General features: G+C 40.3%; 1 protein-coding gene across 11 annotated transcripts in view; it reads right to left on the bottom strand.

Annotated features, from left to right (window-relative positions):
• Positions 1–26,354, bottom strand: part of greb1l (GREB1 like retinoic acid receptor coactivator) — a 295,802-nt gene that overhangs the window by 17,508 nt on the left and 251,940 nt on the right. For all 11 annotated transcript variants that reach the window (XM_069921708.1, XM_069921709.1, XM_069921699.1 and 8 more), the window contains 8 exons: positions 23,796–23,898; positions 22,794–22,949; positions 21,718–21,860; positions 20,608–20,769; positions 18,083–18,287; positions 13,149–13,314; positions 11,807–12,034; positions 4,263–4,404 (listed from right to left, as the gene is read on the bottom strand). In XM_069921708.1, the coding sequence (XP_069777809.1) occupies positions 4,263–4,404; positions 11,807–12,034; positions 13,149–13,314; positions 18,083–18,287; positions 20,608–20,769; positions 21,718–21,860; positions 22,794–22,949; positions 23,796–23,898 (1,305 nt within the window). The remainder of the gene's footprint in view (positions 1–4,262; positions 4,405–11,806; positions 12,035–13,148; positions 13,315–18,082; positions 18,288–20,607; positions 20,770–21,717; positions 21,861–22,793; positions 22,950–23,795; positions 23,899–26,354) is intronic.

The following is a 26,354-nucleotide window of genomic DNA, read 5'->3' as shown; positions in this document are numbered from 1 at the left end:
TCAATAAAATCACTAGTATCTGGAATCTATGGGAATTGGCAGATGCCAGATAAGTGTATTTTCCAGTTGCTTGAGACTCACTCCTACAATGACTAATACACCTGCATTAAAAATAAACAGTTTAAAAGACAAAAATACTATGCTATACTAACATGAACAAACTCTACTTGCATGAATATATAAACCTTAAATAATTTTAACTTTATTTTCAGTCATATTCTTTGAAAACATTTAACTGTCACTGCAATTCCTACCCCTCCACAGAGCTGCCCAAAAGACAAACAATGTTATAGATAATTACTGCCTCTCCCTCCAAGTTTACAGGTAAAGCCTCTTCTGACCGAGTGCTCCCATCTTCACCAAAGGTTTATGTTTTACTTCCAAGAACATTTACAATTTTTAACCTGCATTTTTTTTTAACCTGTGTTTTTTTTTGGTATTTATTTTCCTCGATTTTTGTTTTGACAGTTGATTGAATTCCAGATACCGGGAATTTACTGTACCCCAATTAACCTAAAATCCCATACCTTTTGAAAGATGGGAGGAAACCAGAGTACCTAGAGGAAACCCACACAGACACAGGGAGACGAACAAACTCTTTACAAGATAGTGCGGGATTTGAACCCAGGTCGCTGGAGCTGTTACAGCGTTGCGATAGCCACTCTGCTAACCAAGTGGCCCAAACGTCTGTGGGTAGTGTACCCAAATGCAGCTCCTGGGAGACCGGGTCAAAGAACTGGAGCTGCAGTTGGATGCACTTGATCGAGTCATGGAAAATTGAGAAGGGCAAGTGAAGGAGGGAGAAGATAGACATGCACTTGGATGGGCAAGAGCTGATTGGTTTCGTAAAGCAGGGGTCATGTCTCACAAATCTGATCGAGTTTTTGAAGACGTGACCAAAAAGGTTGGTGAGGCCAGAGCTGTAGATCTATAAATGGTTTTTGACAAGGTGTTCAATAAGGTTCCATATGGTAGACTGTTCTGGAAGGTTCAATCACATGGGATCCAAAGAGATACAGCAGAATGAACAGATAATTAGCTTCATGGAAGAAACAGAGGCTGTTTGTTGGACTGGAGGCCTGTGACTAGTGGTGTGCCACGGGGTTCAGTGTTGGGCCCATTGCTGTTTGTCATCTGTATCAAGGATTTTGATCAAAGCATACATGGCATGATTAGCAGATTTGCAGATGTCACTAAAGTGACTGGTATAGTAGATAGTGAAGACAATTACCAAAATTTGCAGCAGGATTATTGATTGATTGGGCAGGTGGGATGAGGAAAGGTTGATGGAATTTAATGCAGAGAGATATGAGATGTTACATTTTGGGAATTTTAACATGGGTAGGACCTATAGTGATTGGTGAGACATAAGGGATCTAGGAGTATAGGGAAATAGTACTTTGAACGTGGCATGACAGATAGATAGGGTGATCAAAAGGTTTTTTAGCACATTGGCCTTCATCAGAGAATGGAGTATTAAAGTTGTGAGGTCATGTTGCAAGACACTGATGAGGCCCCATTTGGATTATTGTGTTCAGCTTTGGTCACCCTGCTGCAGGAAAGATGTTGTCAAACTGGAGAAGGTGCAGAGAAGATTTACAAGGATGTTGCCAGGACATGGGGTTCTAAACAAAAGGGAGAGGTTGAGCAGGCGAGGGATTTATTCCTTGGATCTCAGGAGGATGATGGGTAATCTCATAGAAGTACACAACATCATGAGAGGAATTGGTTGGGTGAATGCAGAGAGTCTTTTGCCCAGAATAGGTAACCAGCAGACATAGGCTTAAAGTGAGGGGGATTTAACAGGAACCTAAGGGGTATGTTTTTTAATTTACAGTGTGTAGTGAGTGTATGGAATGGGCTGCTGGATGAAGTGTTTGAGGTAGGTACTGTTGCAATTTTAAATAAAATTGGATTGTTTTCACACTCTTTCTTTCCACTCATATACCATCTTAAATAATCCCTATGCCATAGATGTCCTGTGACTAGTAAGGGATTACTTAAGGTGGTGTGTGAGTGGGGGAAAAAAGATTGCGAATCACTATTCTAGACCCAATTGTTACTGAAATATTTTGCTTGAGAAAAACTGTCATTGGCCCATCTCTTTTGGAGTTATGAAACCATGCACATAACAAATTAATTAGGTACAATTAAAACAGCGTTTTTCTAACTTTTTCTTTCCATTCACATACCACCTTAAGTAATCCCTTACTAATCACAGAGCACCTATGGCATAGGGATTACTTTAGGTGGTATGTGAGTGGAAAGCAAAAGTTTGAAAACCACTGATTTAGAGGGATATGGGCTGAACGCAGGTGGGCATGACTAGTGTGGGTGAGAGATTTTGTTCAGCATGGGCAAGTTGGGTTGAAGGGCTGTTTCCAAGTTCTATGACTGTCAACAGGAAGAACATAGAACTGGCTTGCTCCTGTTCCTGAATAATCCCCAGGTAGATACTTGATTCTAGCTGCCTGTACCTGCCCCATGCCTTCTTCTTGAACATAAAAACTCCCAACAGATTGCACCCAAGGTCAGGATAGAAACCAGGTCACTGAATGTGAGGATGGAGCTCAGTTAGTAGTACCACTATACTTCCTGTAGGTCTAACCATGGTCTCAGGCCAAATGATGATCAGCAAATCTATAAACTGTAACATAGAATTATCAGATGGAGAATCAGAAATTCTGCATCTGGGCTGACCCAGGGGTCAGTCCTGGCTGCGGGAGGAAGGTTTGGTACTGCGGTGGGAGTGAAAGGAGGAGCTGAAGAATGAGAATTACATTGTTGGAGTCCATGCCCAACACAATCTGTGTTAAAGACATGGTTGTCCTTTCAGTATCCAACAATAGTCATTACCAGTACAACATAGTCGAACTTCAGTCACAGATCTCCAAAAGGAACACTAACTAAGAATGATGATGCAAATTTACTGCTGGAAACACACAAGATTTGCAAGTGTGATTCATGCCTGGTTCACTCCAATAGTAAGCACATTGTTTATATAGCTGAAAATGATGAGGGCTAGGCAACTTCAGTCGAAAAGCTGTGGATTTTAGTTGCAGCATATCTAACCACAAAGAAAAAATATGAACAGCTCACTAAATGCACATGCTAAGGTGCAAGATTTAACATTTCTAACTATTACTAATTGCCTTGTATTACAATATCAAGACTTTTGAATGCTATTTAGATATTATTGGATCATTTTCTCTACAGAAGATTGGTACTTAGAATAAATGTATTCTTGTTGACAGTAATTTTTTTAAATTTACAATTAGTGGAAATTTCTAAAGCTTCATAGAACACTACAGCACAGAAACAGGACCTTTGGCCCATCTTGTATATGCTGAATTATCTTTTTTCATTTAGTCCCATCGAACGGCACCCAGACCATAGCCCTCCCATCCACGTACCTATCTAAGTTTCTTTTAATTACTGTAAGCAAACCCATATCAACCACCTCCGCTGGCAGCTCATTCCACACTCTCACCACCATCTGAGTGAAGATGTTCTCCCTAATGTTCTCCTTAAACATTTCCCCTTTCACCATCATCCCATGTCCTCTAGTTCTTGTCTCACCCAACCCAAGTGGAAAAGACCTGCTTTCCCTTTCCACGCCCTTCATTATTTTGTTTACCTCAAACAAATCTTCCCTCATTCTAATATGCTCCAGGGAAAATAATTCTAATTATTTAACATAATATGGCCCTCCACAGCTGGCACCATACATATATATAAGATGTCCCACTGGGAAGCCTGTAGCACACTACTGCTTTTAAAGCAGCACACAATTTAAAGGGATGCAATTCAGAATTTAAGAGATTTCTTTAAATATACCCTATGACTGCTTTAAATAAAACCTAAATGTTCCTTTCTGCAGTATTCCACTCTATTTATGAAAGTGGGATCTCATTACCGGCTTCATTATTGAAATACAATGATCAGTATGACAGTATTTGCAAGGCAGATTCAACTAAACACAACAAAAAAAAAGCCTCAACTACGAAAGGGAATTAAATATTAATTACTGCTGATCAGTCATTCTGACATCTGGAATAAACTATTGGACAGGTGGAGACTCATTCAATCTGCTTTGTAAATTGTAGGAATTTTTAAAATTGATTTAATTTTTATCTTTTCCTTTTTACATGAAGGCTGCTTCTTTTTGTAACTTTTCAGATAGGTTCAACGTTAGGTGGCATGATATTTTTATTTCAGTTAAAGCTATGATCCCAAATTGTACATCACAGACAGTTCCTTACCATGATTTTAGGCTTTATAACAAAATCTTTGTGTCCTCCAACCTGAATGCATTTCTTCATGAGATTGAAGTGATTGAATCGACAAAGGAGTAAACCGTTGCTATTTGTCCGAAGGTTGAAGTCAATGTCTTCACAGGTATATCTGTTGGGAGCAAGAAAGTTTTAATTCTCTTTATTTCGTAATCACACTTTGGTTTTTCATAGGGATAAACAGTGATGTACAGAGTTTCCTGTAAATACTATTTATTTCCTTTTTTTTTGAAGACTTTATTTAAAATTTTATAACATGAATACAATAGAGAATTACATTTAAAGAAAAAAAAATTAAAATAGTATGATTACAATATTACATCAGAAAACTACACAAAATAACCCCCCCCCCGTTAATTGTAACACAATATTAATAGTCTAACTTAAAATTAGTCCAACCCTCCCCCCCAAAATAAAGAGTGAAGAGTTAATAAAATTAACAATATTATATATGAAAAAAAATACCCACTTACAAAAAAGGAGATAAAACTTAACCTAAAAAAAAAATTCTAACAACAAAAAAAAATTGTCAATACAATACTATTTATTTCCTGATTAAATAAAGGGTCAACCATTATTTCTGCCTATGCCTTTCTGATCACTAATTCCAGAATATAAAGGTAATATCGCCTGGTTATGAGGCAGTTGCTTTGTTTTAGACATACCCCCCCCCTCCCCCCCACCCCCAAATATCAACCTTCTTAAATTAAGAAAAATCTGCATATTCCCTCCTCCAGATGGACTTCAGCAATGCCAAAATTTATGGCACCAACAGTTAGCTCTCATTCAAGTTGGAGAGCAGTTTGCAGACACTGGCACAGTGAGGTCACCTCTTTGTGCAGCTGTAACATTGGATTATTCTCTGGAATAGTGTGGATTGCAGAGGGTCATGTGATCTCCCTGTCACATCACGTGCCCATCAAGATTGGACTCTCGTCACCCATTCGTGCGCACATTACTGTTGCCTCAGAACAGTTTAAAACATCAATGCATATCACATTTCTTTCTCTCTGCCTCTTGGTCCAAGTCCTGGACATCGCACCACGCCAGGTAGCTACTGTGGATATTGCTGGAGGAGTCATGGGTAAGGTGTGCACTACACTTAGGTTGAGCCATAGTACTGTGATAGATCAGTGCATGCAGAGAGCCACATTACCTTGGTACAGAGAATCAGGAGTGTGTTTGAAAATCACTGTCAGGGAAGTGTATACACGTGTAGGTGGCCACTGGTATCAGAATCCTACCAGGGTCCGATGTGAATGTCTATATACTTGTTTTCTAATAGAGTACGTAAGTATCGTTTTACATCTTCCCCTCTTTGAATCCTGTATGTTCAATAGTTACATTTGATTGTCACACTTGTGCACAGACTCGCCTCTCTATGAACACACCGAACCTGATACTCTTCCAAATACAATTGGTGCTGCGAGCAGGGTTCAAAGAGTTTTGGCTGGACAGGTGGAGTATAACCATGTGGGAGATTGTGTTATGGGTGTTTGGGTGCATGCTTTATTATGTGCCTGCTCACCCACAGGGCCGCAGGAGGTGATTCACAATTCGTAAAGGAACCCTGGGGTCAGAATAGAAAATCACCGGGTGGACTGACGATCATCAGAAGTTCAGCCATTTGGCAGTGTGGCTGGAAAGCCACACCTTGCTGATCGACTGGCTCGACAGGCTGGATCCCCACGCAGAGAAGACAGAGCATCCTCCTGGAAGAATCGGGGTTTCTCCGAGGCCAGGGGGCGTCGTGGGAGAGCCCTATGGTTACTGATATCCCTACTTAGGTGCCAGTGGTGTATCTCATCTGATTTAAGTAATCAAGGAACACAGAAAGATGAACAGATTGAATTACTATAGTCAAAGCACAGCAGTTTCAGGCAGTCTGCCGATCCGGCTAGCAGGTCGATCCTGTAAAAATTAGAACTATCATCATGTTCAGGGAAAAGAGTGATGTGTGGTTGGGAGATGGGGATATGCAGCTGGACAATGATGACTTTGAAGAGGCTGGGTCCGATTACGCATGCCATCCTGGGCATTCCGGAGACCTGGCAAGCCCAGCCAGTAATCATGCAGCCCTAGACCCACCACGAAGATTCTTCCCCCCCCCCCCCCCCCCCCCACCTCTGTTGGCCTTCCACAATGGATTAGTTTGCCTTCACATGGGATGGCACACAATGCACTTTTTGTCACCTACCCGAAGGATATCTCAATAATTCCACCTTCTGCCATGGGTTAATAGACCGTGACCTAAAAAATATTGTCCTTCTCCCCCCCAACTCCCCGACATCAATATAAGCCATTACAGTAGAACAGATACTGGACTTCCTCATCTCTGCACTCTGCCCTCATGACTGGGCAATCAATTGGGAGAAAATACAGGATCCCAGCCAGACAGTCCTCTTCCTGGGAATCCAGTACCACTCAGGCCAGAGGGATATCCCGGAGGCAGCACGAAATAAATTTAAAGTAGTGCTCACCAACAAGGCTGAAACAGAGGTACATTGGCTTTTTAGGCTTCTGGCAGCAGTACATTGTTCATCTCACCATGCTGCTGTGCCCACTGTATGCAGTCTCAAGGAAGACCACGTTTCATACTTCATACTGACAACGGTGGACACCTACTCTGTTGTCCTGGTGGCAGTGCCCTGTGAGCAGGCCAACTTGGACACTATTTGGGACTGAAATTCCTTTCCTCCATTTATGGAACACTATGGCGGTATAGCCCAATCTGGGCTCACACTTTACAGGGGGGTCTAAGGTACAAAACCCCCATCACCCACAAGCATCAGGTCTAATTGAAAAAGTGAACAATCTCCTTAAGCAAAAGTTGTGCATGCCTGATATATGACAATTTGCTTAGGAGTGGTTCAATATGCTGCAAGAAGCAATAGGCCATCTTAATTCACAACCCACTACATGGGGTGGGGGGTGGATCCTGCTTTCTAGACATTTAGCCAAATTGGCACAGCAAAAGGTAGATGAGTTTGACCTTCAAGATCCTGAGGACTCCTGTAGGGTATAGGTGCAGCAGCCACACGGTCCATTCAAAAAAATGGGAGGTAATTGCTCAGGGACCAGGAATCATTCAGTGGGTGGGGTTCCTGGGAGAAATGTCATTATCATGTTTCTACACTAACAAACTCTCCAAGAGGGAGTGAAGCAAATACCCACCACCCTCCCTGCAGGGCAAAACAACTCAATGTTAGGTAAGACCACCCTACAGGGCAAAGTCCTCTTCAACACAACAGACTGCTGTCATACTCGTCACTGGTTTTCATAGTCTTCCAGCCATCAGTATCAGTTTGTTTTAGCAGCAAGAGCTGTCATCATCAACTAGGCAGAAAATTTTGAGCAAACAGGCAAGAGCTATTGCCATGGATACATTATCACAAGAAATTTCAGCTTAACAACTTTCAAAACTTTATCATGCACCTTTCAATTATAGCCTTTGTAATGGACCTTTTTAATTGAACCCAGTGCTGTGGTATTTACTCTTCACTAACATCTCTCAGCATGTTATCAGGAAATTGTAGTTTCAACTTTTAATTACAATGTTGCAGGTTATCCACTAGTTGGAAATATTGTATATATTTTGTAAACACTCGGTAATGACAGCGTCCCTCCAGTCCTCTTCAATAATAGAATCTAATTCCTCATGTGGTGAATGCTTCAGCTTTTATTTAAAAGCTACTAATTTGGGCAACTTTCAGTCCTGTCTCCGCCTGGCTATCATGAACAGAGAACCAACGCAGGCATATGTGGCACCTGTTTAAAGGGAATGCGAGCAGGAACGGCATCCAGGTGTCAGACAACAGTCCAGAAAAATGAGGCACTCCCACAGGAATAAGGGTACTCCCTGGCTGCAGGCCTGCCAGCCTGTCCCCTGCCTCACCATGGGATAGCACAGCAACAGGCATCTGGACTGTTGCCAAGGGAACGCCCAAACGTGAAGCCAAGGCATAGGATACACTAGTCAATAGAGGGCTTTGGCACCTTATGGATGACCTTGTACTACCTGCTCGCAGACATTGGTGGTAAAGGTGCATACATATGCCAGCTAAGTCAGAGAAACCAGGCATGTGAGTATGTCAACAGACAATTTTTTTTTTCTCTTCCTTCCCTTCTCAGTCTGGGGAGCAGTTCCCACAGCATCCAGCTCCTTCAGGAACACAATGACCCTATTTGGTTGGGGGGTGGGGTGGTGGAGTTGGTGAGGAGTTTAATAATGTGCCTTGTCCATCATACTGAAAGCATGTGTGTATATATCAATCCACTGGATTTTCATTGTTTTAGGCATGTTATAACATGTTACTTAGATTTTACAGTTTAGAAACCAGTTATTCATTTTGTTTGCAGTGATTGGTGAGTGATGTGACTTCCAAGGAGTGGAATGTTATATGTGGATTGTGGAGGAACACGTTGCCCCACTCTCTAGGACATTGTGGATTGTGGAGGGTCATGTGACCCCCCCCCCCCCCCCCCCCCGTCTGAAGCTTGTTCAGAAGTCGATCACCTGCCAATCAAGGTTGGACTCCATTAGTGCACATCTTGCCGTTAACTCATTTAAATGACTCAGTGTCATCAATGGCTAGACACCCAGCTCAGAACAGTATAAAACTACATTTCTTTCTCTCTGCTTCTTGGTACAAGTCCCAGACATTCCTCCATGCCAGGTCACTACCGTGGTCATTGCTGGAAATGTCACCAGTAAGATAGATGTGCACTACACTTAAGTTGAGGCGTGTTTCTGCAATAGATCAATGCTTGCAGAGAGCTTCACCCCCTTTGGTGCAGGGAATTGGGAGTGCGTTTGAAAGTCTATGTTTGTGAAGTGTGTACATGTGCAGAAGCATGTAGAAGATAGGCGACCACTGATATCGGAATCCAACCTGGGTCCGATGTGAATGTCTATATATTGTAGTTGTTTAGTAGTAGATTAATTAAGTATCGTTTGATGTCTTCCCCTGGTTTGTGTCTTGTGTGTTCAATAAAGTTACCTTTGACTGTAACATTTGTATCCAGACTCGTCTCTCTGTGAACTCACCGATCCTGATACTTCCCAAACACAACACCACTGCATTACAAAATGAATTATGATTCCTGGAAGATCAGGGTATGAACACACAATATTTGGACCAGCTGAAAACTTAAAAGCAGATATAAATGTTGCCGATGTCAATAAATATTTTAAATATGCACTAGATATAAAACCTCAGAGATCAATGAAGTGACATTAAAAAACAATGGTAAAGATCGTCATGAGGAATCCAGAAAGGTTTCAGAAATCTGGTGTAAACCTAAAAAAACATGAAGCCATAAAACTGACATTTAAAGTAATTATAAATTTGTGATTTTGAATGCTTCCATAACAACAAACAATGTACAATGGAGAAATTAAGCAAGAATCAAAAACCATGTACAGTGAAACACTCATCATTTGCCATGGTGGGGACTTTGGTGGTGCTGGGCTGTCAGCTATTCGAGTACTGGATGTTATACCTACTAATACCTCAACATGTTAAGCTGTTAGGTAGTCATTTGTAATTTTTTTTTCTGTGAGCCCAGTAAGTTTAAATAATACAGCAAATGTTGTGCATGAATATGTGAGTTTAGTCAACTCACCCCAGTGAGTTTAGTCAGAGAGTAGTAACCTGAACTCCATCGAGTTTAAAGGGAGTATGGGGGCCAAATGAATTTAATTGGCGAGGAGGAAACAAGGCCCCAGAGAGTTTAAAGGGAGCATGGGGCACAAGGCCTCGTGCGTTTAAACATAAAGTCGACACATCACCAAGTCAACCAGATGCTGAAACATTTGGATTTCCAAATAATAAGTTTTACTATGTTTACACACGTAATTGTAAATCCCACATAAGGGAACAAAGACAAAATGTTCAAGTATCAAAACAGAATTTCTCGTAAAGTACATTAGATCTGATAAAAGCAATGCATAATATTTTCTTAATGGTAATAGAATAAGAGCAAAAGAATTTAGGATTCCTTATATGCAAGCCACAAAAAACCTGGTACAAAATGTATTAAATGCTGCTTATGGAATGTAGCCCTGCACCTCAAGTTCAGATTTGGGTCTCAAAAATCAGCAATAATAAATTGGCAGATTGACCAGTGTGATATCAAGATTTAATAGGTTGACAATAGTACTGCGTGAATTGTTGTATTCAGGAATTTACAAACTTTTCAAACCTGATTCCAGGCTGTTCAGGATTGCAAAGTCAGTGACTTATCTGAAGCTCATCCATCCTTTCTTTATCTTACCACTTGGCAGGCTGTGAATTTCTGCAACTTATTGAAATCTTTATTCAAGAGAGGCTAAAAAAGGATGGGTTTGAAAGATGGATAAATGGAGTAGAGATACAGACCCGACTAAAAAGGTGAACAGGTTAAATAGCCTTGCTCTATGCGTAAGAAAATTATTTACATTTTTGCAGTAAACTGCTGTTTCTATGTTTGCAGATGATACAACAGTAGTTTTCCTCATCAGCAGAAATGAAAAGTTGCGCTACAAAGAAGAGATGGAAAATTTTGTGATACAGCGAGATTAACAACCAGAGACAAAGTAGATGATCGTGGCCTTCAGGAGGAACAGGAATGTCCACCCTCCTCTGTGCATTAATAATTTAGTAGTGGAGAGAGTAGAGAGCACCAAGTTCCTCAGATCCACTTAACAAGTGACCTATACTGGTCACACAACTTTCCTCACTTGCCAGAAAAGTGCAATAGCAAATGCACTACTGAGGCAGGCAAGGGTATCGGCCACCATCCTGTCAACTTTCTGCTGGCTGCAACACAGTGTGGTATGGTTGCTGCAGGGCATCAGATCGCAGGACAATCCACAGGACCATAGAGTGACAGAGGATCAATGGGGTCTCCCTGCTCCCAAACAAAGTGATCTACTGGGATCATTATCTGAAGAAATTATGCAAAATCTTTGAGGACCCCTACCACCCTGCACACGGCATCTTTCAGCTCCACCCATCGGCAAAGAGATACAGCAGTATTAGCGTCAGAATCACTAGGCTAAGAAACAGCTTCTTCCCACAGGCAATGAGACTGCTGAACGATTGAATGAACTGCTCATACTAACCCTCTCAGACTCTACTATGTATGAAATAATATTTATTTTATACATGTGCTACATCTATACGGTTTGTCTGTACGTGTGTATGTATGTTTTTGCAACAAGGATTGGAGAACGCTGTTTTGTCAGATTGTACTTGTATAATAGGAAGATAATAAACTTGAACTTGAAGTACTCTTAGCCAATTTCAATCTACAGATGAAATAACAACCTTAATATCCTTATGCCTCACACTACTCAGTTTAGGTAATTTTGTTGCCTACTACAGCCCTGCCCCCATCCTTAGTTCCTTTCTGATTTCATAACTAAAAGTTTGAATAAAACTGAATGAATGAACCAATTATCCTCCTGTCTCTTGGTGAGTAGATCAAGGGTTGTATGTTTTGTTTTACCTTTGCTCATTTGCAAAACTCACCTGTTCAGATCATATTGTACATTTTGTGTCAGGTCTACATTGAGGAATATAAAGTCATGTAAATGACAGCGAGAGAACGGTGTCCTTAGTTTGCTAGCATTCAGTTTGCTGTTCCACTTTTGAATTCCACAGAGTGCATAATGAGTAATCTTCGGTGTAGCCTCAATGTGCTGCATTACAAACTTCAAAGAAACATTCTTCATGGAAACTGAAGGTTCTTTTGTTTCACTGTTAACAGAAATATTAGTTAATTAGTTCACGCTTACAAATTCCTAACATTATAATGGTTTTTGCATATAAATCATTTAACTTTTATCTCCGTCCTTATGAATTTGTGCTAGCACAAAGTGAATGCATCATTTATGTAAAAGCAAATACATTTTAAGTAATTAACTGTGCTTAAACTTCTTTTTACATGTGACAGAGGGAACCGAGAGGCAGATTATATAATTGCAATTTTTTAAAAGTCTTCCTTTCTTATCTATCCATCAAAGAGAGAAAATATAAGAGAGCAAGAGAGCAGGAAATGGTTGAGAATGGACACCCAAAATGTCTAGCAGCAATTCTAAAACAAATACAATGACTCATAGGATCTCAAGTTTTATTTGGTGTGAATGAATACTACAGTCTTGCATTGGCAGACAATTCAAAATTGGAGTTAGAATATTTAACATGTTACTTTATTGATTGGACATGCATATTTTGCAGCAAAATTACTGCTGGATCATCAATGTGACAAAAAACAAAGAAAGATGCTGATTCAGCCAAAATTAGCAATCCAAAAGGTATTGCTTTCATTTTTCCTCTGCTTGACTGATGTATAATTTATTAGAAATCTTACTGCATTTTTATTTTGTGATTTTACACAGAAAGTGGTGGGTGCCCGACATGCATTTCCATGGGTGGTGGAGGAGGCTTGTACAATAGGGACATTCAAAAGACTCTTTAGATAGGCACTTGGCTGTAAGAAAAATAGAGGGTTAGGATGCAAGTTAGGGTTAGATTGTTATGGAGTTGGTTTATACAAGTATAGCTTGGTACAACATGGGCTGAAGTCCGTGCACTGTAAAAACACAAAATGCTGGAGAAGGTCAGCAGGTCAAACAGTGTCCTTTATGTAGCAAAGGCAAAGATACAGAACTGACGTTTTGGCCTTGAGCCCTTTATCAAAGTATGATAATGTACTATAATGTTCCACGTTAATACAAGTATAGACTTTAAGAGCTTCTAAGCTGCCAAGTAATTGCTGACTCGATGGACACTTGCACTGGCTGAGATCAATCGCAGCACCTCAAAAATTGTTTGCAGACATGCAAATAAATGCTACATTTGCCTTTCTCACCTGCTCAATTCCTGCACATTGTGAACATTCCACATGACACAAGAGTCATCCATGACGAGTATAAATGGCCACACACACTGGCGCTTAACCCCAATCTCTTCTTGGCGATTTCTTTCCAACTCTAGGTTGTGGTATGAAAGCTCTTTGATTAGAAAGTGGGCAGCACCTGAAGAGGTCACACATATCATTACTCATTTCATAATGTCATTGTTGTCTACAATTCCAAAGAAAGAGAACATTGAATAAGGTTTTAAGTGAAAGGTAATTTCAAAAACATTTAGTTGCACTTAATTCAATTCACAGACTGCAATTGCTACAAATTATATTGATTAAACTTTCATAAACAAATTATATTTGTTAAACCGGCATGGTTAATATAGAGGTTAGTGCAACACTATTACCATGCTAGCAACCTGGTTTCTAATCCAGTGCTGTCTGTAAGGAGATTGTACGTTCTCCCCATGTCTGTGTTGATTTCCTCCCAGTGGTTCAGCTTCCTCCCACCCTTCAAAATATACAGGGGTTGAAAGTGAATTGGATGTAATGGGCAGCACACACTCTTGGGACGGAAGGGCCTGTTAACAAAAGGTATGTCCAAAAATAATTTCAATAATTTGATTAAACATTAATCATTAATCAAATAATAGCTGATTAGGCCAGTGTGGAAACCATAGATGGGGGTGGTGATGACAGATGTAGTGAAGGCAGATGTGTAGATTGAGGTGGTCCACTCCTTCTGTGCACATGGCCTCTAGTTTCTTAATATCACCTCAAATATTACCCCTCCCTTGCTTTGAACGATCATAGGTACAAATTCAAGGAATGCTGCTTTTTTTCAAGAAAGCTTTGAGCTCATCCTTCCTGGTAACATCTACCCATGACAGAGGTTGGAGTAAGTTGTAATTTTCAGAAGACTAGTTGTGGGTGATCAACAACATGCTGCGCATAGCCAACCAAGTGTAGCTTGGGCTTTAATACTGGGCACACTGACGCAGGAGGGAACACTGCCACTCATGTGCTAAAAATGAATTGATGTTCTAATGCTGGATCCAGAATAAATCACTTGGAAAAATCCAGTCAAGTGCATCCAATAGCTTCTTAGATGACTAGACACATCACCTGACATAGGGTGTGGTTTTCACTGGAGAACGTGAAGGAATGTTTGCATTATTTTTCCCATCGTAACATTCTGTTTCCTAATTGTTCAGTCCATGAAACTACCTGATTGGCGTTTGGTGGGTCAGATGAAGTGAGCTGCCTCAACAATGTCTTATACAACTTTACCATCACATCCCAACTCATATACTCAATACTTTGATTTTTGAAGGCCAATATGCCAAAAGCTCTCTTTACAACCCTATTTACCTGTGATGCCAATTTCAAGGAATTATATATCTGTATTCCCAGATCCCTCTGTTCTAACCGTATTCCTCAGTGCCCTACCATTTACCATGTATGTTCTTTCTTGGTTTGTCCATCAAAAATGCAACTCCTTACACTTGTCTGCATTAAATTCCATCCGCCATTTTTCATCCCATTTTTCTAGATGGTCCAGGTCCCTCCGCAAGCTTTGAAAACCTTCCTCACTGTCCACAATGCCACCAATCTTAGTGTCATCTGTAAATTTGCTGACCCAATTTACCACATTATCAGCCAGGTTATTGATATAGATGACTAACAACAATGGTCAACAATAGACAACAAAAATGATATAGATGACTAACAACAACATCGATACCTGAGGCACAACATTCATCACAGGCCTCCAGTCTGGCATCTCCCGTATAGCCAAGTACCTCAACATGAATACAGAGTCTAAAACTTCCCGACGATCCTCCCATTTGAGACCTAGTCAAGTCAAGTCAACTTTATTTATAGTTCCTACCATGCTCGCAAGGCAAAGACAAAATAGTTTCACTGGATCCACAGAGCATATTTACATAGATATAAGTTAGGAAACCAGTTAGCACATTAAAATATTAAGGTACTAAGATATATACACAAAGTCCACTGTACACTATCCATATCTGTACCAGGAGTTCAGGACCTTGATGGCTTGGTAGAAAAAGCTTTTCCTACTCTGGACATAAGGGGGCCTGAGTACTATAGTACCTCCTGGCAGATGGCAGAAGGGAGAACAGTTTACATTTGGAATGTGTAGAGTCTTTCACAATGTTTATTGCTTTCTGCCTGCTTCTAGCGTAGTAGACGTCCTTCATGCTAGGAAAAGGTTCCCCAATGGGTCTTTTCTGCTGACTTCACTATCCTCTGCAGGGTCTTGTGGTCTGAGGAGGTACAGCTTCCAAAGCAGGCAGTGATACATTTGCACAGGATGCTCTCAATACATCCTCTGTAGAATGTAGTGAGGATGGAGGGTGAGAGATGGACTTTCCTTGGCCCTCGCAGGAAGTAGAGACACTGCGGGGCTTTCTTGGCTAGGGAGCTGGTGTTAAGGGACCAGGAGAGATTCTCTGTCAGGTGCACTCTGATGAATTTGATACTCTTGACAACTTTGACGGTAGAGCCGTCTGGGAAGCGTGATCTCCCTGGGCCCTCCTGAAGTCATCAACTACCTCTTTTGTTTTTTTAACATTCAGATACAGGTTGTTGATTCTGCACCAGTTTGTTAGTGACTGCACCTCATCTCTGTCTGCTGACTCACCATTCTTACTGTCGTGATGTCAGCGAACTTGATGATGTGGTTCAAGCTGTGTTTGGCAGAGCGACCAGCAATGAGGCCCCCGTGCTCAGTGTGATGGTCTTGGAAGTGCTGTTTCCGATCCGGACTGCCTGAGGTCTCCCCATCAAGAAGTCGAGAATTCAATTGCAAAAGGAGGTGCTTAGACCAAGCAGGCCCAACTACCTTATCAGGCACTGAGGTATGATCATGTTGAATGGTGAGGGCTAGATGTAGGGCGATGGTGGTAGCTTCGTCTCTGGAGTGGTTGGATCTATATTCAAACTGCAGAGGTTCCAGTGACAGGGGCCTCTCAAAGCACTTCATGATGATGGACATGAGTGTGACAGGGCAGTAGTCATTGAGGCAGGACACAAGATGACTTCTTTGGCACAGGGACAATGGTGGCAGCTTTGAAGCACATGGGGACCATAGCACTACTCAGGGAGATGTTAAAGATGACAGTGAGAACATCTGCTGAGCCGCACAACCCCAAGCACTTTGCCAGGAGTGTTATCCGGTCCAGCAACTTTATTTGGGTTGACTTTGCCTAGTTCTCTCTTAACGTCGGCCACTGTGAGACACAGAACTGATCATTTGGAGGGGAGATGGTCTTCTCTTCTGCCACATTGTTTTTCACCTCAAACTGCATGCAAAAGTTGTTCAGTTCATATGGGAGGGTAGCATCACTACCACATGCAGATGGTGTAGTCTTGTAGTTAGTGATACAGTGGAATTCTGGTTTAATGTGAATTCGGATAGAATGTGATGAGACATTGGACTCGGGTTTCGGGCTGCCACCAGAAGCGAGTTCATGTGCCTGGGGCTCGTGGGTCTTGGGGCTGTCAGGAGCAGGCAAGGAAGTCAGGTTGTGGCGAGCAGCAGGGACGTTGGGCAGCCACGAGCAGCAGGGACGTTGGGCAGCCACGAGCAGCAGGGACGTTGGGCAGCCACGAGCAGTGGGGACATGGGGCTTCTGCGAGCAGTGGGGATGTTGGGCTTCCGCGAGCAGTGGGGATGTTGGGCTTCCGCGAGCAGTGGGGACGTTGGGCAGCCACGAGCAGTGGGGACATGGGGCTTCTGCGAGCAGCGGGGACGCGGGGCTTCCGCGAGCAGTGGGGATGTTGGGCAGCCGCGAGTAGTGGGGACGTTGGGCTGCCATGAGCAGCGGGGACAGTTTACTAAAAATCCATCTGTGTTTTAATTTCAACTGTAAAATACAACTATTTATTGAATCCCTCGATTTAGTGCGACCCCACTTTTATTACAATCTGATTTTTTTAGGACCCAAACCACTGCGTTATAACAGGATTCCACGGTATCTTGGATCCCCTTCTACATGCGCCGTGTGTCCTTGCAGTCCAGGAAGTGACTGTGAATGCACTGGGCCTGTGTACGCTTTGCCTCCCTGATGGCTTAAGACAGCTTTGCTCTTGCAATCGCGAGGGCTGCCTTGTTGCCCGTTCTGAAAGCCATGACTCAGTTCCTGAGCAGCAACCGCACCTCCGCAGTCATTCATGGGTTCTGGTTAGAGGGAGTAGTGATGGACTTGGGCACTCCGGTACATTTTGAACAGTGGGAGGAAATGGAGTCTTCAGAAAAAACCCACACAGACATGGGGAGAACATGCAAACTCCTTACAGACAGCACGGGATTCAAAACTTGATCTGGTCCCAGTCGCTGGTGCTGTAAAGGTGTTGCGCTAACTGCTACACCAACCGTGCCACCCCAAATTCTACAGATAGAAATATTTTCAAATATATTAATTCCTAGAAACTATTGCTAGTAGCACCCACCAGTTTTGAAATAGAAAATCATAATACAGTGAAACCCCGATTTTACGTGCCCTGATTTAACATGAATTTGGATATAACGCAATGAGTTATTGAACTCAGGCATTGGGCTCCCAATGGGGGAAATGGGCTCCCAGATTAATTTAAAATGCATACAGAGTAACAGGGATGGTCCAAATAAAGGAGAAATGGAAATGATGTAGGTTTACAAATTAAACGGAAATACAGTGAAAACCTGATTTAGCGCGACTTCGTTTTTTTCGTGATGAGACTTTACAGACCCCAACAATTGTGTTATAATGGGGTTTCACTGTATCCAGATAAGAGGTAAGCATGCTCATTAAAAGTTTGGAACATTGCACTTGACCAGTGTAACTTGCTATCATTTACTGTTCAAATATATCACCAGCACGAAACACTATAATTTAATCAATGTTTACATTTATAAAGCAGTCTTGACTTACCAACCCCGGCTCCATTGAACGTGCCTGGTAACACCAACATAATGTGGTTGGGCCAGTACTTTCGATAGAGTGGCATTTCATATTCTTTAACCACAAGGATATGAAGGTGATTTGCACCCTCTATGGCATGGTAGAGGTTCAGAAGACCATGCTCATGCCGACCTGTAGTAGGTGTAAAGATGGGACTCTTCACTAATTTTGGATTCTGCCAACACAAAAAAGGGAAAAAAAAATTGTTCATAAAAGAAATTGTATCAAATCTGAAGCCCATTTTAAACCATAAAAGCACAAATATTCCCACAATGTACTGGTACATATATTGTTAAACCAATTTTTAGACAAAAATAGCCTCTTAAACCCGTTGCTTTTTGACTTTGTATTAGAACCCCTTGCTATAGGTTTACATGAGAGCAGAGATTTTTTAGGGATAATTAGGAATGGTGTTGAACACAAAGTTTCTTTATATGCAGATAATCTTTTGCTTTTATTTCAAATCCAGAGGTTACTATACCAAATATATTAACCGTATTTTCCCATTGGGCCAGTTTTCCAGCTATATGTTAAATCTGAATAAGAGTGAATTCCTACCCCTAAAATGGTTTTCTTTGAGATATTCCAATTTCCCTTCTAAATTAGTGAACGATTAGTTTAGGTACCTTGGAAATACAATTACTAAGAGTTATAAGAATTTATTGAAGGAAAATTTTTCTGCCACATTTAATTAGGTTAAAGTAATGTTATTGGGATGGTCACATTTACTATGATTGAACGTATTACAGATGCTTATCCTTTTATTTGTAATTCCCAAAACTGAAAACCTCAGAAAACCGAACATTTTTTCCATGGATGTTGTGCTCACCAAACATTTTCCAATGTGACCTACACTTAACTCATGCTTGAAAATCCCATGTTGGTCTGTGCCAGTAGTTACGTCGACCTCCTGGCAGCAGCGGAGACGTCATACAGGTATGGACACTGCTGCAATCCCCCCCCCACCAACTCCGTCCAGTGCTGGCGCGACCCCCCTTGTCCAGCACCTCCAATTTGGAATGCATATGCAGATTGCCGTTGCTGGGGAGGGAGAGAGATTGACGGCAATCTGTGCGTTCGATCACATCAGGCACATTTAGTTGCCTGGCCTCGGCCTCCTGGCAGGAGCAGGGCCAGTGTCAGCCTCCCAGCAGGTCAGAAGCAGGGCCAGCGCCAGCCTCCCGACAGGTTAGGACCAGGAACAACGTCAACCTCCCGGCAGGAGCAGGGCTGGAGGTGAGGAAATCCATGATCCAATTACACAGTGGGGTGTTGAGTCCAAGGTCTTGGAGTTTGCTGAACAGTTTTGAGGGGGAGATGATGTTAAATGCCAATCTGTAGTCGATATAAAGCATCCTGATGAATGCACTTTTACTGTCCAGGTGTTCCAGGGCTTTGTGTAGAGCCAGTGAGATGACATCTTCCATAGGCCTGTTGCTACAATAAGGAAACTGGAACATATCCACGTCACCACTCAGACAGGAGATGATATGCTTCAACACCAGCATATGTACTTTTGCAGGTGCAATGGAAAGTAACTGACTAAGTACATTATCATCATTCAAATACCCAGGAATTCAGAAGGCTGCAGATGTTCACAACATAGCCATCATAGACTACAACCTCACCGAAGACATCTATGTGAGGAACTGCATCAAGAAGGCAGCCAACATTATCATGTATGCCCATCATCCTGGTTACAACCTCTTCTCACTACTTCCTGGAGTTCAGAACCTCCAGGTCAAGAGCTTTTACTCAAACATCTATCAGGTTCCTGTACTTCTCCTCACTACCATAACCAAAAACAACTCCAAGATCACAAAAGACCTGTCTGCACCATTGCAAACTGTTTAACTGACTGAATTTTATTCTTGCCTTAACTGTAACATTCAATATTTCTTATCTATCTTTAATACTTATTAATTCTTTTCATACTGGGGCTAAGTTAATGTGTACTTTTGCAGTAATTTATTCCAGAAGTACTTCTTGGCAGCAGCAAGTTGGAATTTTGATGCAAGCATACATTGAACTTGTAACATATTTTTGCGCATATAGTGAACACACACAATTAACGTGGACACGCATATAACAAGCGGAAAATAAATGACAATAAACTCATTATTGCTATCATTATCAAGGTTAGATTGATCAGGTCTACAATGAAACCAAGCAGCCTTCTACTGAGGGAAGCAAGAGACCAACCTGCTGTAGAGGACCCTATAGATCCCTGGAGGACATATTCATTCATTATCTGCTCTGAGGCTTACGATGCCGAAGAAACACATGATGATCAGAGCAATCCAACCACATAAGAGATCCATATCTCAGTTCCGTGATGAGTGATAGCATTTTGTTTCCCTACACCGTAACAGCAACCATGTTTCAATACAACTCCATCAGTTGTAAGCCATTTCAAGAAATCCTGAGGTGGTAAAATTTATATTAAAATAACATTGGCCTGAATTATGTAGTTAAGGAGTTCTATAGTCGCTGACCTTATCTGTGACAAGAGGTAGTCGCATACTCTCCAGATGTTTACCCTGCTGGCTGAAGATAAAATACTGCTCCTTTGACTTTGGAATAATAAAATGAAGCTGCACTTCTTCTCCCAGCATGGATGAAGAAAATGTAAAGGCGTGTAATGTGGAATCAGACACCTGCAACACAATTAGAACAGAGATCCAATCCCTCCAAATAGATTTTGTATTCAACTTATTGCAAGGAGTAATGCTGGATATCATTGAAATGAAATCTTATGCAATCCATTATACATGTGTTTTAAGTATCTCAGATATTAACTGGAAAATGTTATTAAAAAACCACAGAATTAAACAACTGAGGTGTAAGAATGCAGAATTTTTAATGTTATGCTGGACAACCCAACTGTGCATCAAAGTAATGTTGACCACAAAAATTTATATTGCTATCTTACTGGATAAATTAAATTTAAATAGATTGCGTTAGCAAGTCCAACTGAAAGATACAGGAAAAATCATGCATAAGATAATCACTCGGCAGAGAGAGCTTGCATTGATACGATTTTCTTAATCCTGTTGCAATGAAAAGAATTGTCTCATTATGACTGGCAATAGTTTGGTGATTAATTCACTTGCTAAAAGATTGTGTCATTTTCCTATTTGTCAGCAAGATGTGTTCAATGGAGACTGTGGAAGCGCACATCATTGTCTTTTCATATTTGCATGAAAGTCAATGTTTTCACAAAATTCAAAGCACTTTCAAGTAATTTCTCTATTTTCTTATTTGCATCTCTGATTACAAATGGTAAGACAGGTTTATTAAGAGAGGTGATAACGAATGGAGCCCATGGATCCATTAAGAGGGATGGTGATGACCTGCTCTTCACACGTCCTGGAGCCTGGTGATACACTGGTAAAGCCCTGTGAAGAGTCACCATGCCTGATTATGGAAAATAAGGACTGCTCAGTACGTCTTTTTAAAAAAGTGAGAAAATATACATTTTTTGTGTTAAATAAAATGAGAATAATAACATTGTTGTACCACTAATAGGCATTAAAATATATTAATTTTGTAGAAACTGGCCTCATAGATATAAACAAAAGAAAATATCCATATCTGATTCTGACCTGTGTGGCAGGGTTGAACTCAACATAATGGTGGCATTGCTCACAGTGATGGAATGTATTGTATGCAGCATACTTAGTTAGCATAATAGAGACAGTCTCTTGCTTTGTTGATCCTTCACTTGGGCTGTGTTTCTTACCACTTTCTGAAAAGTTCAAAGCCTTTTATTATCAACAGTAACATGCAAAATAAAGCAAATTCACAAAGAGAATCAGAGTCAAAGATTTGTACACCACAGAAATGAGTATTTCACCCCACCATATCCTTATCAACCTCTTGGTCCATCGACACGACTCCCATTTTCCCACACTAGGTAAGTATCCTTTCTCTGCCTTGTCTATTCAAGTTCCAAATATTTTAAATATCTTACAGAGAGTAATGGTCAAGATTAGCATCATTTTTGCAAGTTTACAGTGGAAATGCGCATTAGACATAATTGAGATAAATTTCTTTTATGTGTCATTTGAATAATGGGATCAATTTACAAGAGTTAAAGACTTCATTAAACATCAAACGGGCACTTCATCTGAATGTCTGAGCATGGTTTGCATGCTGGAGAATTATTAGTCCTTCTGATTCAGTGATGGTTTGGTTCTTGGGCCTGAGATTTCCTCTAACAAACAGTGCCTATAAAAAGGTAGAACAAATTTTCAATTCACACAAGCACGAATTCCATACAAAATCATGGAATAGAGTAATTTGTATACATATCTACATCATTTCACGCATCCAGCTTAATGGACCACCGTAAATAGGATCAGAGGATTGTGCTCTTCCAAACATCTTGTAATAAGTTACAAGCAGTGCACAGAGCGAACCCAGAAGCAGCATGGATCAATTACTGAATCTCTCCTGGATCAATAACTTTTTGCGACAGGATCAATAATCTTTTCCTACAGGCCATTTTGGTCTTTTGTGAGATTTCATACATCAACTGGTGTTGGACCTTCTGGTTAAAGATTTCAGCATGAGCCTTACAGTAATTAAAGGTGAAATCATAAAGAAAAATAACTGCTCAGATTATAGTTCAAAAGAATGCAGATGAAAACAGACAACAATGCAAACAAGTTCTGCTGACCTAGCTTAACCTTTGGCACCTTGTCTGAGTAGACAAAACTGATGTGGCAATACTTTGCATCATGCACTGTGTAGTCAAAGGTCATTTTACTGAAGAGTTCAATATCAGGCCACTGTGCATTAATTCCCTGCACATGTTCGTTTGCCTCTCTCATGTCTGAAACAAAACAAAATTACGGTTTAGATTTTGAACTCTATGTATCACCAAATTTTGCTTTCTTATTAATGGGTGAACAAGCACAGCTAATGGTAAACCTTGTTTCAATCTCAAGGAACATCAAAGGGATCTGTATATTCAATGGAACAACTTCTGTTTTCTCTTGCATCCTGGTCTTGGATCCAATTTTCTGGTTTTGGTGTCCTTCCATCTTGTTGAGATACTTTAGGAGCTACCTTCTCACAAAAGATCGTGCAAAGCAATGGGATTTGGAGGCCTAATGCAATAAACTATGTTCTCCTCCAGCCATATTCAACACCGGTGGTACAGGCCCCCCCCCCCACCCCACCAATCGGGGGGGACATAGCACATTTAGGAGGAGCCACAGACTGAAATCCTAAAAAAATATTTGGTCTGTTTTAGTTGGAAGGAGAGAAGTATAGAAGAAACCAATCTAAACTTGACTGCTTCACAGGGAATGGGGCCCATAAACTTTGAGCAGAGTCCTAAGAGAGACATTGCCAAAAAAAAGTTGAGAATGGCTGCGTCTCATCATTCTGGTTCAGTTCCTTAATGAACTAAATCTCATTAGCTTGAACATGAACCCTTATGCATGTGCAACACTTTTAAAAATATCCATACATTACACCTTTACTCTTGCACTAAAGTCATCATGTAAAACAATAATGATTTTTCAGATAAGAAGTTTGGACATTCTCAGTGTGAAGAATAAATATGTTAGATGCAGTTCTGGATAATAAATCATATGCAGGGTATAGATCGTTCAAAAGTTGAAGTGCAATTTTATATAAACCCTATAATTACCAAATTATCAACAGTATTTACCTTCATTAATTTCCTCTTCATTGTATACATCAACCTCTAATAGTCTTATTAGCATACGAAAAAGAATTCTAAGGAACTGCAAGTATGCACCTGTCTTCCCAACCTGTAATATAAAAATCTAATTATCTTTCACAACCACCAACAAATCTGAAAAAAATTGTACAGTTTCAAGCATTGCTAAACCCTTACTAAGAAACTTCCTGAAGCTGGTGAAACAAAGGCAAAGAATGAATTGTGAATTTTAATTTAATTTGTAACTTTTTATTCACTTTTGCAAATGTTTTAATAATTGTTGAGGAAGGGGCCATAACTTAATTTGCTGCTGAGCAGATGCATTTGGCAATGTCATAAAGTGAGAACAATGTAAATAAGCAAGCAGGGAAGATATTTCAGTATGATATAATGATCAGTTTCCCCTTGGAAACAGCAGAGGACAGCAGTTCAGTTAGTAACATTGAAATCTTCTTGATTCATTCAAACACGTGGATCCATTTGTCCAATTAAACAAGAAAATCTACAGATGGTCAGGTCAAGAACAATACACATACTCAGTATGACCTGCTGAGTTTCTCCAGCATATTTGTGCATTGGATCCATTTTACCACAGCCTAAAATGTTACTGTAACCAAATATTCTTTCTATGACAAAAGATACTTCTCCATCTATGAACTTGATATCTCAATATTTTGTTTTATGTGTGTATATTGTTTGTTTTTTGTACTCATGGAAACCTAAGTTAATTTAATTAATAGAAGCTCACTGTCAACAGTAACAAAAATCAAGGTGTACTATCTCAATGAATGATTAAATTCAACTTTAAGGGTTCAGAAATGAACTTGTTTACTGAACAAACTGAAATATATCAAAATTCTATGGACAATAAATTGTTAAAAATAATTGGGTCAAATCACATGAACAAAGTGCATTTAAAGGATCAAGATTCCTTTCCAGTCATGTACATAAATACATAAAGTTTCTTTACTTTTGTTTGCACATAAAAACACCCAAAAAAGCAGCATTAGTGCAACATCCTTACCAAGGAGAGAATAAGAAGCAAAACAGAATCCTTTCAGATAACTCCAGTGTCTGTGGATCCCACCACCTTCTCCATTGTCAGTATCTCCTGCCCTCTCATAAACTCTGTAGTCACATGTCCACTCGTACAATGGCGAATCCACACTCCAGTTACCCTCCTTGGCTCCTGATTCTGAACCCTTGATTTGATTAGAAAGTAGTCCACCTCCAAGGCCCTTCAGAAACCCTGCTCACTATCTGCACCCTCATGAATCTCAGTTCCGATACATGGTTCTCGCAAGCCAGTCTCCAGCACCTCGCGGCCAGGTGCAAGTCCTTTGGCAGCCAATCCTCGTGCTTGTGTTCTGATGTGGTCTTCTATCCCGTAGTAACTTTTCCCAGGCTTCACTTCCTTAGTGGGTGGTGTCCTATGCTGATCCACTGTTACCCTTGTAACTTTTGTGATGTGGGCCACCAAGCATGGGTGCCACCATCTTAAGCATGGACCTCTGTGGGTTTCCTGATTTAAATAAAACACTGCCGCCCAGGTTTAAACCTGTCCAGGGCCAACAGTAGGACCCTGTGGAGAAACACTAGAAACTGCACCTCTGCTCCATGCTCCTCCCTGTTACCAAAGCTGCGGCAGTGCCACCATCTTCAATTTAATTTGTATTATGGCTTATAGCTACAAGCATAATCCTGCTCTTATCAAGGTAAAAACATTCACTTACCTGCAAATCACATTAATATTGAAAACCCATTTTAGGGAAAATACATCCACCAATTTTGAAACATATACTTATAAAGTATGGAATGAAATCCATGTAGAAAGAGGAATGAAAAATTATTAATTAGCTAGAATGTTATTAAAGCAAAATCCTTTAACTCCTTTTACAGTTAATAATTCATTATTTGGTATAAGTGTAGAATAAAAAGGATAAAGGATTGTTTTTTGGGTTCTGTTTTTTTTTTACTTTTGATCAATTGAAAGATGATTATGATATACCAAATAATACTATTTTTTCTTATTATCAACATTTTAAAAAAGTTAGAACTGAATTTTAGATGACCTGAACAAAGTCAATTTGAATATTTAACAACTGATATGTTTATTAAAAGATTTCTTACTAATATGTATATAAAATTGCAAGAGACTATGCAGAAAAAGTATCTATTTAAATCTAAATTGAGATGGGAAAGAGATTTAAATATACAAAGAAGTAGGGTCAAAATTATGTCATGAAAGTGTAACTAATACAATTAATGCCATATCAAATGGTACAATTCAATTTTTTACATCAATTATATGATACTCCACATAAATTACACAGACTTCATTCAAATTGCTTTGATGTAATAAAGAGGAAGGAACCTCTTTATTGCAGTATGACAATGTAAAAAAAGTAGAAAAATTTTGGGAAGATACAAGTATTTTATTGGGGCAAATTATGAAGATACAAGTTCTGAAAGACCCAAAAATATTTTGTTAAGGGACATTGATGATTTGAAGTTAGAAACTTATCAGAGGAAGTTTTTAAGTTTAGG

This window comes from Narcine bancroftii, chromosome 2 (assembly GCF_036971445.1).
Source record: "Narcine bancroftii isolate sNarBan1 chromosome 2, sNarBan1.hap1, whole genome shotgun sequence".
Lineage (NCBI taxonomy): Eukaryota > Metazoa > Chordata > Chondrichthyes > Torpediniformes > Narcinidae > Narcine > Narcine bancroftii.
This window is presented reverse-complemented; position numbering and strand designations above follow the sequence as displayed.